Source organism: Haemorhous mexicanus, chromosome 5, assembly GCF_027477595.1.
Source record: "Haemorhous mexicanus isolate bHaeMex1 chromosome 5, bHaeMex1.pri, whole genome shotgun sequence".
NCBI classification, from domain to species: Eukaryota; Metazoa; Chordata; class Aves; order Passeriformes; family Fringillidae; genus Haemorhous; species Haemorhous mexicanus.
The window spans coordinates 5,700,122-5,715,148 of NC_082345.1; the positions used below are offsets into that span (position 1 = coordinate 5,700,122).

Here is a 15,027-nt window from a genome sequence, read left to right on the forward strand (position 1 = left end):
GCATTCTCCATGTTCTTTGAATTTGCTTTTCAGTAAAATGCCAATAATAATAATGGTGATAATAATAATCCATCCTGAGACATCCATCAAGCTGTCCAGCTCATTAACACGAGCTGTGTCTGTTACAAGTCACTGCAGAACACTCACCTTGAGTGAAGGAACTGACAAAAAGCACAGCACAGCTGTGGACACCCAGAGCTGGTGAGAGCCAAGGCAAGAGCAGGATTAGGTGTTATCTTTCCAGGCAGTTCCCAGACATTAGGAACTGACAGCCAAGGAACAGCAGAAGGCCTCACTGGGCACAGGCTGTGCTGGCCACCACCAGCCCCTCTCCCTGCCCAGTCCAACCCCACTCATGCCAGCCCCTAAGCCTGCACACCAGGAGGAGATGATCAATCCTTTACACACATACAGGAGAGGAGGCATTTCCTCTACATCAAGAATTTAAGTTCAGGCCTCCTGAACTTCTTTTCTTTATTCTCAATTCATCTAAAACTTTGCCCCCAACCACCAAAGTCTCCAGCAATCATCCCCTCTTCCCCCCAGCTCTTGTGCTTTGCACCCTGTGCCCTCGTGCCCACACAGTGCAGAAAGACCCAGACCAGACAATAATCAATTTGGTTCTTTTATTAGCAGAAGTTAAGAATACAGCAAGTAATAAGATCCCATCTTACATGGAACCATCACCAGAGTCCCCAGCCATCAAAACCCCAGAATGTGCTTCATTGCTTCCAACAGTAAGCAATTGTTAAAAAGAAATATACTGAACAAGGCCACTATTTAATGGGGAAGGAAAGAAGCTGTAGGTCCTAACTATTCTATGGCAATAACCTGCACACAGAGCAAGCAAGCCTCTGACTGCTGAGAGTAAGGCATTCAGGTGCCAACCTGGGAAGAGTTCTCAGCAAAAGCTACAGAAAAGTGCACAGCTAGGTTGTTTTTATTGGAACACACAAACTTCTTGAACAGAGAGACTGGGTTAAGAATAGCAGGTGGAGTACTGTGTTTTTGTAATAGTTCTGTGCTCTGCAGGACCAGGTTACAATCACCCTTGGAGGAGTGAACGTGGGATGATCCAGGATGGAGGCTGCTGCTTCTGCTGGTACTGTTCAGAGGTATCCCAAAGCACCTTCAGCCAGCTCTGATTCTGATATGTACCACACCTGGCTCAGACACCAGCACACTTCCTCCAGGCACCTCCCCAGCCTGTCTGGGATGCCAGTGCTATTAGCCCTTACCAAGGGAATACTGCCCTTTCCTTCATTTAACTACCACAGAGCTGGGATAAACCACTTCCAGCCCTACAGGCATCCAGTGCCAGGATCCTACTGAGAACACATCCCTCTACACTTGCAGGCTGCTGCAGCACCTCCTTCTGCAGCTGACCTTGCTCTCAGAGGCTTTACTCCACTCCAGGGGTGAAGCCTTAATGCCCACTCAGCTTTAGGAGGGCATTCTGCTCCTACCTGACTCCATTAGACAAAGCAACTCCCCAAAACACACTGTGACATCCAGGGGATGGGAAGATCTTTGCAATCCATCTCTTTCCCTTGAAGAATGAAAACTGAAACTTGAGGGAATCTTAAAAAAAACCCAAACCCAACAACAACAACAACAAAAATCCACCCCACACAACAACCAACCACCCTTTACCTTCCTTCCCTGTGAAATACTGCACGGTATGAGCTGTTTAACTCATCTGTGAGAGAGGTAATTGCTCTGAATTTCCAGCTAAAGCCTCCAAGCAATACCTGTGCCATAACAAAAATGTTCAAGTTTCACCTTACGACTCCAAAGATTCTCCTTCAGTCTGGCTTCTGACTGGGCTCCAAAGCTCAAGCTACATCAATTACACAGGAGAAGGGTATTTGCCTCCCCTTATATAGGAGGTGTGTCTGCACCACAGCAATCCAGCTGAACTCTCAGGTTTAGGCTTAAGAAATACCAGCAGTCCCATTGCTAAAGCACAGATGGAAAGCAGACCTAAGGACCAAAAAAAAAAATTATTAAAAAAAAAAAAAAAAATAGGGATCTATTCCTCCTTAAAAGAAAAACCTGCAAACTGCCTGGGCATATGGAGCCTGACACACAGGATGGTTGGTAATGTGCCTGAGGTCTGCAGTGCCTGTTAACTCCAAGTCCTGGAGCACACAGCTTCCTCTTTCCAGTCCATCTTAACCTCACCTCTGTTTCCCCTCACATGCTCAACGATCTCCTGACAAGCCTATGACCATCATCCCTCAGAGCAAACAAAGCAGGCTTGCAAATGGCAACCATCCTCTCCCTGGGGGCCTCTGGCTTAGGCAGGCACTGATGGAGTTGGACTGTTTGCCATTTCACATGCAGTTATCCCACCATGCTCCAGTTCCTATGATGAGACCCAAACCAACCAGCTGTAGGATCCATGATCCCAAACCTCCCACTGCACACAGGCTGGGAATGCAGCTGGCCCCCCACTGGGGCAGGGAACAGATGCACCTTTCCAGGCACTGGAGCAAATCCATGTGCTCACACTGTGACCTGGATGACACCGTGATTAATCCTGCCTTCACAACCCTCCTGTGCATGTCCTGAACCTACTCCAGGTGCTGGCCAGGACCCCACATTGCCCAGGGCATGCTGGCCACTAGGAAAATCGACAGGGCCAGCGAGCTTCACTCCTGGGAATTTTACCTGGTCCTCCTGCAATCGTTTATTTTGTGCAAAATTGAAACAGTGTGTGGTACTTGCATGTTGCATTCTTTACAAAAACCCTTTTCCCCCCACCCATTGTTTAAAACATTTATATAAATTTTATTTAAACAGAAAGTTAGAAATCTTATTTACATTTTGTTTTTCTCCCAAAAGAGCATCTAAAATCAACGCCCAAACCCTCCGAGAGGATATAAATTTAACCTTGACTTTTTTTTTCTTTTTTTAAAAAAAAGGAAACTGCTAAGCTATCCCTCCCCAGTTCTACAAATAAATATGGCATTGAACAGAAGCCGATTTGGAAAGGGTCCTCTGTAGCTCAATCTGTAGATCCCAAGAATAAATTAGGTTTTCAGAATTTCCTGGTCTTCAAATTGATTTATTCCATTGCTTGAGGTATAGAATTTATCTTGGTTAGTCAGAATCCCCATGAAGCTCCATGCCTCATCAGCTGAAACTTGGATTCTTCTTAGGTATTCCTGTTGCTAAGCCAGGCTGTCGGCCCGCACCGGCGGCTCTCGTTTGGTTCTGCCCTCGGGCTGCAGGCGGCTCCTACTGCATCCCCTCCTCCTCTGTGCAGCCCCCTCCGACCGTGAAGCGGAACTCCTGCAGGTTGGAGACTCCGTGGAAGTGCACGAAGGCGCCAGCCACGACAAACACGTGGAACAGCTGGTGGGAGTGGAACTGCAGAGGGAAACACCTGGGTTCAGCTGGGGCTCCTCTCTGCCCCCCAGACCCACGTTCAGCTGAAGTACGCGGTGACACCGAGCAGTGCCACGAGCTGCACAGCTCTCCAGGCTGTGTGTTAAACCCACCCCTCTGCTATCTTGACCAAAATAATCGAATTCTCTGCACACACACGTCCCCCCCTTCACTTCAGAGTCATCTGAACCAGCTGGTCAACCAAAAAGCTTCTTTCCTTACATCTTCCTCAGGTATGTCTCCTCCAGTCTCCATGATTCTTTCCCTAATATCAAGTTTCCCCCACCCACCCACTTGCTCACCCCACTATCCCTTCTTCTCCCTCTGCCATCTTTAGCAAAATAATCCAATTCTCTGCACATACACATCCCCCCCTTCACTTCAGCGTCATCTGAACCAGCTGGTCAAACAAAAAACGTGCTAAAGAGCTGCTGTAAGTCATCTTTGCAAAGGAACAAGGAGAATTTCAGAACCTTAGGCAAAAGGCTTAAGCAGGACACTTTCAAAATTAGTTCCTCCACAAGACACACTGGTGGTTCATGGACAAAAATGGCCCTCTCACACAGATAACAGGTACAAACTCTGCTCTGGTCACAGGCATAAGTTTTACCAAGTAGATTCTGCATGCTGGTATTTTATTTCTCTACCACAGAGAAACAGAACAGACAAACGTGGTATTTTATTAAAACCTAGAAACAACTGGATGTTTGGAATGAGTGCCCAGGATGTCACTGACTGGAGTAGAGCAGAATGAGAACTGTGAGAGAGCTACGTGACAAAGCATGCCCTTGTCTGAGGGAAGCCATACCAACATGGATAATGCTCCTGAAATATTCCTACAAATGTGTATTTGCAGGCTTCATGGGAAGCTTGGAAAAGAGTTGGTGGTACACCAGTGCTTTTGGAGCTTAGCTCATTATAGTAACAAAGCAACCAAGCAAACTGGTGCTGTGCATGAGCTGCTCAAACAACCCAGGTCTCATTCTCACTTCTAGTCTTCTTTAGGGATCCTAAACTCTCCTCAGTGCAAGGACAGTGGCCTTCCAAAGGTCCACTTCCCCTCATCTCTATTCTTGCTCCACCCAGCTTCTTTCCTTACATCTTCCTCAGGTATTTCTCCTCCAGTCTCCATGATTCTTTCCCTCATACCAAGCTTCCCCCACCCACCCACTTGCTCACCCCACTATCCCTTCTTCTGGGTCAGAGATCCCCCCAAAGCCTGCCCTCTCTGTCCAGCATTTTCAGTGGCTATACAAGATGAGGAGCCAGACACGGGGAAGATCCCAGAGAACACACTGAACATCAATGAAATGACCATGTACTGCTCTGCACAGAAGCAAGGGAAAGATGTGCCTTTGCAGGATCCTCAACACACACACACACACACACACACACACACACACACACACACACAAATGTTTGCAGTTCCTTGCCCATCTGTTAAAGCTATCCAGGAATGTACTGAGGGGAATCTGCACACAGCAGTTACCTCAGACCAGCCAGGTTGTGCCAACTTGGGAAGAGAGGCACCAGCTAAGCCAGGCTCAGAGAGCCCAGAGTCATTTGGCCCCTGAAGACCTACTGCTTCTGGTGCAGTAAGAAAACATTGACACAACATCCTTCAGGCTCAAGGGGAACCAGCCTTCCAATTGGTCTCCTCAGCAGTGACTCAGTAGACTCACCCAGATGTCACACTTGCCAGGGAAGAATCTCTCCGGGATGCGGGCAGCATAGAGTGCAGCACCAGTGATGTACAGGCATGCCATGAGTGCCAGCCAGCCTATCTGCCCCATTGTGGCTGCTTTCAGGAGCCCCTCAGAGATGACAAAGTGCAGAGTGGGAATTACCCCACTAAGACCCAGACCTAGAAATACTCCTGGGAGGTAAAGAAAATGCGGGAGAGTCAGGTTTGAAGGCAGTGGTGGCAGAGGGAGACAATGAAAACACAAAAGCTACGGAAGGAAAACTCAGCATTTGCCAAAGCAGCAGAGGGGTGCCAGCTCTTGAAGCTGCAGGTCCCCAGAAGAGATTTATCAGAAAGGAAGCTAAAGAATGCACAACTTCCTTCATATACCAGAAGCTACTCAGTTACATGTCCCAGCAGATAGCTGGAATATTTCATTTGCTGACTGTGCCTGCCAGCTCCAATGTAGGTGAGGCCAGTTCCTGCTCTTGGCCTGTAGAGGGAACTGAGACCACACAGACCGAGCCTCACTTCACCACAATGCTCAAGAGCAAGACAAGGAGACACAACAAAGAGACTGTTTATCATTTGCTGCACAAATACTCCTACCAAACAGAAAAGCAGCATCTGTGCTCATCTGATCTGCCATATAAGAGAACACTGATTATTTGTTTAGATTTTAGCAGCAAGGACAGAAAACTTGTAAAAACAGGGGGCATGGTGGGAATATTCATGTCCCCTACAGAGATTTTAAGTTTGGAAAGCTGAATGCTCTGAAGGTACTCAAACCTGTCCAGGAAATCTAGATTTACTGTAGACAGCATGTGCAGGTTAAGAAACAAGAAATATTACTATTCAACCCAGCTGTGTGCACATTCCATAGCTGCCCCCTAAAGCTCTCTTTCTTCCTACCTCAAAATGTGAACCCAAATCTGAAATCTGGTTTTGTTCTTTTGATGATGTGAAGAGAAAAACAGTCTTTATCTTAACTCTGTGTTTTATCCAGGCAAATCATTCACATTAATTCAATCATTCAATGATTTGCTAGTGTCTGAGTCTAGTGTTTAAAAAAAAGCACAAGCACAACAAGTACACATACACACACCAAGCAGACAGTCATTTTTTGAGAACCAAGTTGCTAGATGCAGCTAGAAATCCTTTGCACCACCTTTCCTACTGCATGTGTCACTGTCCATTTCAGGAATGCACTTCCAGGACCTGCACCAGCCCTTATCTGTGCATCCAGCTGGGTACAATACATGCTGAAAGAAAACCCACCAAGCTCCCAGTTCAAGAATATTAGGTCTATAAAATTAAACTCCCTTAAGTCTTCCCAAGGTGGTTTTTCCAAGTGGCAAGCAGGAAGCAGGAAAGGCAGTCAAGAAGCAAAACAGTTAATTTCAGGTCTTACCTGCCCTTACACCCCGGTATTCAGGGGTGGCAAACATGTCCCATTGTGAGACAATTATGGCTGCAATGCCCAGGACACAAATCACAATCAAGTAGATGAAGCAAGGCTGAGGGTTGCAGTAGAAGGAGTAGTACAGCCATGGTACAAAGCTGCCCATTATGAGGAGTGCAATGCCAGAATAATCCAGCCTAAAAGAAAACAAAAATCGGTGTCATAAGAAGTGAGAACCTTTGGAAATCCTCACACCTACACACTCTTCTTTAGAAGAGCAATTGTCTACTTCTCACTGCAACTAAATTGCTCTCATTGCTGCAGCTAAGGTCCTGACAGCAACTCTTCCACCTACAGTGATGGGCTGCCTTACAGCCAGCCAGGAAGGCCATTTCTGAGACAGACATCAGCAATACCTTCAGCAGCCTTTAGACCAAAGCTTTGTGAGGAAACTCACATTTTAGCTTCAGTTGAGGAAAAAAGCACTGCAAGAGCCCTCTAAAGACAGGGTACACACACACAGTATGTTCTGAGAACACAGCCAAGGCAAACACTTCAGTATCTGACAAGTAACAGTTAATTGGGCATCAGCTTCAGCAACCGCAGTGGAATAATGCTGCAATTTTTCAACCATGCTTTTTTTTGTGCACCCATGTAAAAAAGGAAATCCACAGCCCCTGCTTTTTACCACACCCTGATGAAATACTCCTGCAAAAGGTGAAGGAGGTAATTTTTCAGTAGGGGACTTTAACTGCTGGGCTACTTTAGAGGTGGTCTTGCAGATTACAGAATCCTGGTTGAGTAGTTTTAGGAAATATCAGATATTCAGCAGCCAGCCAAAAAAAGAACGTGCAGTAAAACCAAAAGACCAAGACTTCTTGATACACACTGTGGAACTGTCTTATGTAAGTTTCAGGTTCAAAGTCAGAACAGCTGAAATGACAAGAACTAACGGTTGCACTAAAAATTCAAAGTCCTGCAACCAAGCTCAAGGCATATTACTTACAGCAGCAAGATGCAAGCACATGCCTGCCAAACAGCAGAAAATGATGGAGTTTTAAGACTCAAATGACAGCACAAAAACTCATGTTGAAACAAACTATAATTAGAAGAAGCTGCATTAAATCTCTGCTCAACTCTGTTCCAAAGTACATGCAGTCATGAAATGAACAACTCCCACACTGGGGCTCCAGGCACAAATCCCAGCCCTGTTTTCCCACCTGTTTCCTATTTGGCCTGCCCTGTTCTCGAGGCACTTACTTGGAGAAGAGCCGGGAAACACCTTCTGAGTGGCAATAAACTGTGTGGAAGAGCCATGAGAAGGAGAGGCAGAGTATGGCTCCCAAGAAGAACAACCCAACAACCACTTTCTCCTGCACAGGTGCTACGAAGGACATGTTTGGCCGGAACATGTAGAAGATTCCCAGACAAAGGAAGAACACACATCCTGAAAAACAGCAAGGCAGAGAGGTGTCAAGTTCATGCATACTGAAAGCTTTTCTTTCTACAAGCATCACCTCTTCCCTTCAAGGCTCTCACAACTCAGAGAAGCTGCAACTTATGTGTGTTCCTGTGGCAATCCCAATTAACACCTACACACTTGGGAAAAGAAGGATCTAACAGTAATTTCTGATTAGGAAATGTTTAATGCATTGGTTTGTACAGTATGCCATAATTAAGCAAGTCCAATCCAACTCTGATGGGATAAAATTAGGAGAGGGATACCAAGCTGCTAATTTAACAGGTTACTAGTGGAATGCTAAATGCTGACAACCCCACAGACCTTTCTATCTTGCTCTCTTTTCTTTGAGAGCAACAAAACCATTGGATGAGATTTAGGATTAGATGAAAGCAAGCTGAGAGTACCTAGGAGATGAGTCCAGATGTTGCCAGTCTCTGTGTGTATTCTGAAGATGCTCTTGAAGCAGGCCCTGAAGGAAGGCATGGGTGGTCTGTGGCCATGCAGCAGGTAGTCATTGTCCTTCAGCCAGTCAGGCAGAACGTCGTGGGGAATCACTCTCCATCTGCCCTCCCACACCTGGGGGTTACAAGAGTTCAGTGAAATGCAGGCACTGGGGCTCCTTCAGGGCATGGAAATAGTCAGAAAACCCACATTAGTACAGAGTGAACCTGTGAGTACAGTAAACAGAGGAGAGTTGATGGAACATCTCTGGGGAAAAGGTTTTGCACTTGAAATATCATGCTAAAGTCACTGTTCCCAGTTCAAAACTGCACCATTAGGAACTGCACCATCAGAGAAAGAAATACTTCAGCATTCCACTGGGCAGGAAGGCTATTGGGTGTTTTTACTGCTAATGAAGAGAAAACATTTAAATTCACTGCCACCTTCTCCATTTAATTGAAGAAGCCTACACCTGGTTCTCTCCAATAAATAAATAAGCCTGTTCCTCCACCACAAGCCAACCTGACTGTGTATCTGCTAGCATTTGGGGAAGGCTAGCAAAAGAAGCTACCCATTAGCAATAATAGGGGCCAGAAAATGTGAAATTGTGAGAGGCCAGCAAGAAGAGTCCAACCCCCTAATTCAGATCGGGGAAAAAGTGCTCCCAAGCTCACAAACAAATAGTGACAGAGCAGTTTAGGCAACAGACTCATGACTCTAAATTCCATGGGATTTCTTCTTTAAAGGGAGCCAGGGGGTTTGTGCACAGAGCTATCCTTGCAGCTGGCTCCACAGGAAATAAATGTGCACAGATGTTCCAGCACTGCTTCAGTAACACAAGACACATGGAGGCTTCAGTGGGGCAGCACCACCAAGGACAGGGGGAGCAGCGAGCTGCTCTATGTACCGGGGCTGTTCCTGCAGGCTTCCTTGGGCTTGCTGGCTGGCTAGAGTTACAGGAGCAAGGCTGAAGGTTCCTGAAACACTGAGTTTAAAAAGCTACATTCTTATTTCAGTTTCAACAATCAATTCTCCACACTCGTGCATGGAAGCAAAACAAAGCCATTCAGAATAACCAGCCCAGTTAAAGACTGGGTTCTTAAATACATTCAACAAGAAAATAACTGGTTTAGTTCATCAACAAAAAATGTGAATTGAGGTAGAAACAGAATGAGGGAATTCATTTTACACAATCCACCCTACGAAATGTTTTAAAAGATACAAAGATGCATAGTAAAATAAAAAAAAATCAACAAAAGCAAAAAATCAAAATGATCCATACACAAAAGACCACCAAGTCACTAGAGTCCCTCTGTAAAAATATCAAAAATAGCTCATAAAACCAGCAGGAGCCAGTGTATAAAGGGGCAGCATTCCTTTCAGCAATAAAGGAGGGCCAGAGACTGACACACACCAGTGGCTCTAAAAGTAGCAAAAATTGAGCCAAGGTCAACAGTGACAAAATCTACAATGGATTGACTTATGTATGGTTTCAATACAGCATTGTTTTCAAGTCAGGGACAAAGCTTATTCTACAATAGATGCAAATGGTGCTGGGAAAGCAAAATATTTGCAATGCTGAAGAAATCAGGTCAAATGACCTTGTAAGTCAAAGTGCCTCAAACCAGAAGGCTTTTGTTCTGCTTTGCACACACAGGTGTTTTTCAAGGGACACACCTGAGTTGCATGATCAGCTTTGGAGTGTCAGTTGTAAATCCCTCTTGTTCCATGCTCTACAATTTAATCCTGTATGACAGAGAGATGCTGAGGAAGCACAGTATTGGCACTCAGAACACAAGATGCCCATTTGGGGACAGTGAGAACCCTCCTCTCCCTCACATCAGCAGTGCAGCTCCTCCAAGTACAGTCTGCTGCCCACTGGAGCTTCCTAAAAAAGGAAATGACTTCAACAGTTTCCACGTGCCCTTACCTTACACACAAATTCTTCCATTCTCTCCATAGCATGGTGGGCTTGTAGAAGAGGTGACATTCCCATAAAACCTTCATCTTCTTGAGGTGGGTCATCATTGTGTTTATTATCCTCAGAACACTGGAGGGGGAAAAAACCAGAGAAAACACTTTGTAGAAAGATGAACAGAGGAAGGTGATTCTGTTTCCCATACAAAGCTATGATTTGAGCTCTTGGCAAATAAAGAAGTCTCTCCTTGTACAGCACTGAGAAAAGAATTCAGAAGAACAAGCAAAAAAATGATTACATTCTTAGGTATCTGAGAACAACTCACATGTCTAATCCATTCTGCATGTTTCCAGCAGGTTTGGAAGCCAGCAGTGCTCCTCTAAGTCACGCTTCATTAAATCCCAGATATGGAGTCTGAGGCTTGCAGCCTTCCCACCTCTAGGGAAGGATTACTCCCTATTTTATGTTTCAATGTCACTGTGCCAGTGTTAATGCCTCTATAATGTATCTGGCATTTCAGGGTAATAAAAGGTAAGTCAAGGAGAGGCATCCATTTACCTTGTTAGAAATGTTTCACCTCAATTTGCACTCCAAATCTGAAAATCTATTCTGTTTAACTGACACCTCTGTTCAGCTTGTAATCCAGTATGGAATTTACTCATTCATTTGACTTTTCAAGGTATTTCAGAAGCTACTATGAAACTCCTGCCATTTAGACAAAGGCAAGTCATCAAAGAAAAGCAGTAACAGGGATCAGAGTTTTAAGCCAAGCTCAAATAAAGAGAAACATCCATATCTTCAGGGTGTACCAAGAGAATTATGCAAAGGAAAACTAAAATAATCCACTGAGCTGGGATATCAGGCTGGTGCACATCATTAATAACTTTACAGAACAGTGTGGTAGTTTTCTGCTCTAGCATGACTTATCACATCATCTGCATATTTTGATACACTCCAGCTTCCCATGGAGGAGAAAAGCAGGGGGCCATGGAAGTTCTACATTCCTGTTTGCTTCCTACAATGCTCATGGCCCATCAAAGACTCTATTCAACATTTCAACTTCCAATGAAAACAAACTGGAGGGAGCTAGGAAGGAGAGAAGGAGCTTTCTGCACCCTCGAGACAATGCAGAAAGCTGCCACATACCCCATGGCCAAGAAAGCTCCACAGTCTGCACAGAGGGAGACTGGCCTCCTCCTGACTTCCCAGAACAATTTTCCCCCTCCTATTCCCACACCATGGTTAACAACTTTAAAATCAAGATGATGTATCAATAATACCATCCAAAGTGACTGAGAACATAGAATATAATCTCACTTACTTTATCTACAAATTATGATCAGTAATGTGCAGATTACTGCCCTGAACTTTCAAGCCAGGGATGGGAGCTGGCTGTGCATCTGTCCCACATTACAGCTCTCTCCCTGGTGTCAAGCCTTATTAACTATTTCTGTCTAGTTAACTCAATAAGCTGCTTAAAATTCTCATTTTGAATAAATAAAAGGAGACTTCTTCCAGCCTACAGTGAGCTATCCAGAGCCTTCAATATTTCTGGGGGTTGTGACAGAGAAATGACATGTTCATACTTGTTTTGTACCCAAGCCTTGCAATACCCAAGCCTTGCAGTAGTCACTGAAGCTTCATCTTTCAAAGAGCTCCCATCCCAGTTCTTGACCCAATTTTGCTTACCCAGAATGCAATTCCTGGTGTGTAATACACACTACACATCCTTCAGGTTTTATGTATGACCTCCCATTTGTCCACACTAGGAAAGCTGGGTTGCATAAACAAATAACCCATGTACCTTGTACCATCTACTCACCTTCATTTATCATTCCAGGGAACAATTCCTCTGAACAATATCTTATATTTTACAGCAATGATTGCTATATTGACCAGCTCTAAGCAGATTCTCTAGCAGAAAAAGACAGTATTAAATACACTCACTCTGCCTAGGTTAGCCCATTAGTCCTATTCAGAGAGGCACCAGGCAACAGAAAGATGCAAGTAGCTTTAATATCCTTCTAAAATAGGCACAATTCCTGTTAGGCACAGGAATAAAAAGCAAATTTGGTTTCATTCTGACTCAACAACATTCACTGACATTGCTGCCCCACACTGTCAATTTCACTGGCTTTTTCTGCTAATGGAGCTCTCTAGGATTCTGGGCTTTCAATATCATAAATAATTAACTCAAGGTCATAGAAACACAGAATGGATTGGGTTAGAAGGCAGCTGTAAAGATCAACCAGTCTAAGTGCCCTGCCATGGAGGTCTGGAGGAAATGCTCATGATAGCCTGCACAATTTAGAAGCTAAAGAAACCTTTGGTTTCCAAGAGCATGCCTTATGGAAAAGCAAGGCTGGCATCTCAGTGCCAGTGCATTTGAAAGAAGCAGCACTGCTGTGCCTTTTGGCTACTCTAGAATTCCCTCCCCCAGCAGCACACAATAACCAGCTCAAATGGGGTGGACGAGTTAGTAACCCTCAATTTACACAACTGGGTGGACTGAAGGAAAAAAGGTCCCTTACAGAATCAAAGCCTGTATTCATTGCAGTCTGCCCAGTGACTCAAAGCCAAAAAATGCTCATTTCCCTCTCTGCACATACTCCCATTTCTAGAATGATGGGAAGGCTTAAATTTGAACAGACTGTAAAGCTTGAAGAGCACAGCTATTTCTGAGCTAGTCCAAATTTCTTTGCATTTTGGCCACGTGCCTACAAACAAATCATTACTGAGCTTCTTTTGGTGATAAAAGGAATTCATGTCATATACACAGTCCAGATTACTGCCAAAAAATGGAATTGATTTTACTATCTCCTTCCTGCCATTAAACTTCAAAATTAGGATTCAAGGGGAAAAAAACCTAAAGCTAAGCTCTTAGTCCTTTTCTTGCTAGGGAGGCAAAAGGAAGCCTGTTCTGGAACACCCATCCTCCCTTGACTCCCTCCTGTAGGGTCTAATTGGGAAGAACAGCAAACTGTGCCTGTTCAAAGTCAGAAATCTACAGTGGAGGGTAACACCAAAATCAGTTTTCACTTGGATATCTGAAGGAGTCTACTGACCTTCAGTTCTGAAGTCAATGACTGAAAGGAAAGAGTATCCCTCTCCTGCTCAGAAGGCATCTTGTAATATTTCTACTGTGACAACTTCATACCTCAGGACTCATTATTTTCTCCTCTTCAGCTGACTGTATCAGAAATTCAAGAGTAATTCTAGACCACAACAACATAAGCAAGCACATTCTTTTAGGACACATTTTCAACTATTCTAAGTCCTGCCCACAGAATCACATTTTGAAATGAGAAACATATTGGGTAAATAATATCACTTGCCTAAAACTGTGCAAGAAATGAGAGCCCAGAAGAAAACTCTGATAATCCCACTTCTAATGAGCTATGGTATATCCTGAATTAAGTGCTTCAAGAATAACTTTTGCCTTTGTAGTTTCTAGGCCATAAGCCAAAGGGATTTTCACTCAGCTGATGTTTCACATGTTCTTTTACATCATCCAATTTACTCAACCTCGTTTAAAGCATCTCAGATTTGACTAAACAATTCTGTGAAGTCTTCAGAGCATTTCAGACTATCTTTAAATAAACCCCCTGGTTTGTAACAAGCAAACTTGTTACAATCAGCAGCTGTCACTCTTCTGCTGAACACAGGCAGCAATGTTTCCAGTCTTTCACATTAATCAAAAATCATGGCTTCTGGATATGTACACTTTAAAAGGTTGGACACTTAACTCAATGGAATTGCCAAGCCATTGTCCCAGTTTTAATCCTACTCCCTTTGCAAATTCACAAAGTGTTAAAGCTACTAAAAACCAGTACAGGTACCAATGAGACAGAAATTATCCAGCAGATGTATAAACACAATCTGAGTTGAGTAATGGTACCAGAGAATAAAATAAATCTAAAGGACAAGTGAAAATATCCAGAGGAACCAGCTTTACTGATTTATCAATATTCACTTCATTTTGGTAAGTGTTACAGCTTCTTTTGTGATAACAGTGACAGACAAGAATGTAAATGAAAAGGTAGAAATCAGACTTAATTATATAACTTTGTATTGAGAACCAAGCTACACACTTCCAGGGACAGATTATCACCTAAACAAGAATTCCAGAGCGGATTTTGGTAGGGATCAAAAAGGTTTAATACCAAACCCAAGGCTTAGAGAACCAGAGCAAACAAAGAGCAAGAAACCCAAGAGCTTAATTGCACAGTGCTGATCATTAAGTAAGTTTAACAGTAAAATTTCACTTTTATAGCAATGGCACAAAAGGTTAAAAAAAAATGTTTACATTTAGTACAAGAATTTCTCATCTGAATGCAGTCCAAAAATGTCAGATCACACAGCCAAAGATCCTGTTACAGAGAAAAGTGCAGTAAAACCTGCTCTAGTAGATGCAACATATTTCTCTTGTCTACTACAACAGCTTATCCTTCTCACACAGACCAACAGTTTCTCTACTATCACTCTCAAATTTGGTAACAGACACGCTGTTTAATAATGTCCTCACTATGGAAAAGCCTGACAGAAGAAAGTTGTAATTGCAGAAAAAGACTCCAGAAACATTTTTCCCAGTTTTGACTAAGTTATGTTCAATGGACTTCAAGCAAAGTGTATTTTCTTGAGGTCTGTAGTTTCTTGATGTCAGTTTAAAGATTTCTAGAAAGTTTCAGAGTTTGCCCATGACTGCTCCTTGCACAGGTGACAAACAA

At 43.8% G+C, this 15,027-nt stretch overlaps 1 protein-coding gene across 2 annotated transcripts in view; it reads right to left on the reverse strand.

Moving 5' to 3' along the window:
- Positions 1-612: 612 nt before the first annotated feature.
- The window catches only part of ADIPOR2 (adiponectin receptor 2), a 44,667-nt gene continuing 30,252 nt past the window's right edge, over positions 613-15,027 (reverse strand). For both annotated transcript variants that reach the window (XM_059848113.1, XM_059848114.1), the window contains exons 3-8: positions 10,313-10,432; positions 8,346-8,517; positions 7,740-7,926; positions 6,489-6,676; positions 5,076-5,269; positions 613-3,375 (exon numbers count right to left, since the gene is read on the reverse strand). In XM_059848113.1, the coding sequence (XP_059704096.1) occupies positions 3,244-3,375; positions 5,076-5,269; positions 6,489-6,676; positions 7,740-7,926; positions 8,346-8,517; positions 10,313-10,432 (993 nt within the window). In that variant the 3' untranslated portion in view covers positions 613-3,243. The remainder of the gene's footprint in view (positions 3,376-5,075; positions 5,270-6,488; positions 6,677-7,739; positions 7,927-8,345; positions 8,518-10,312; positions 10,433-15,027) is intronic.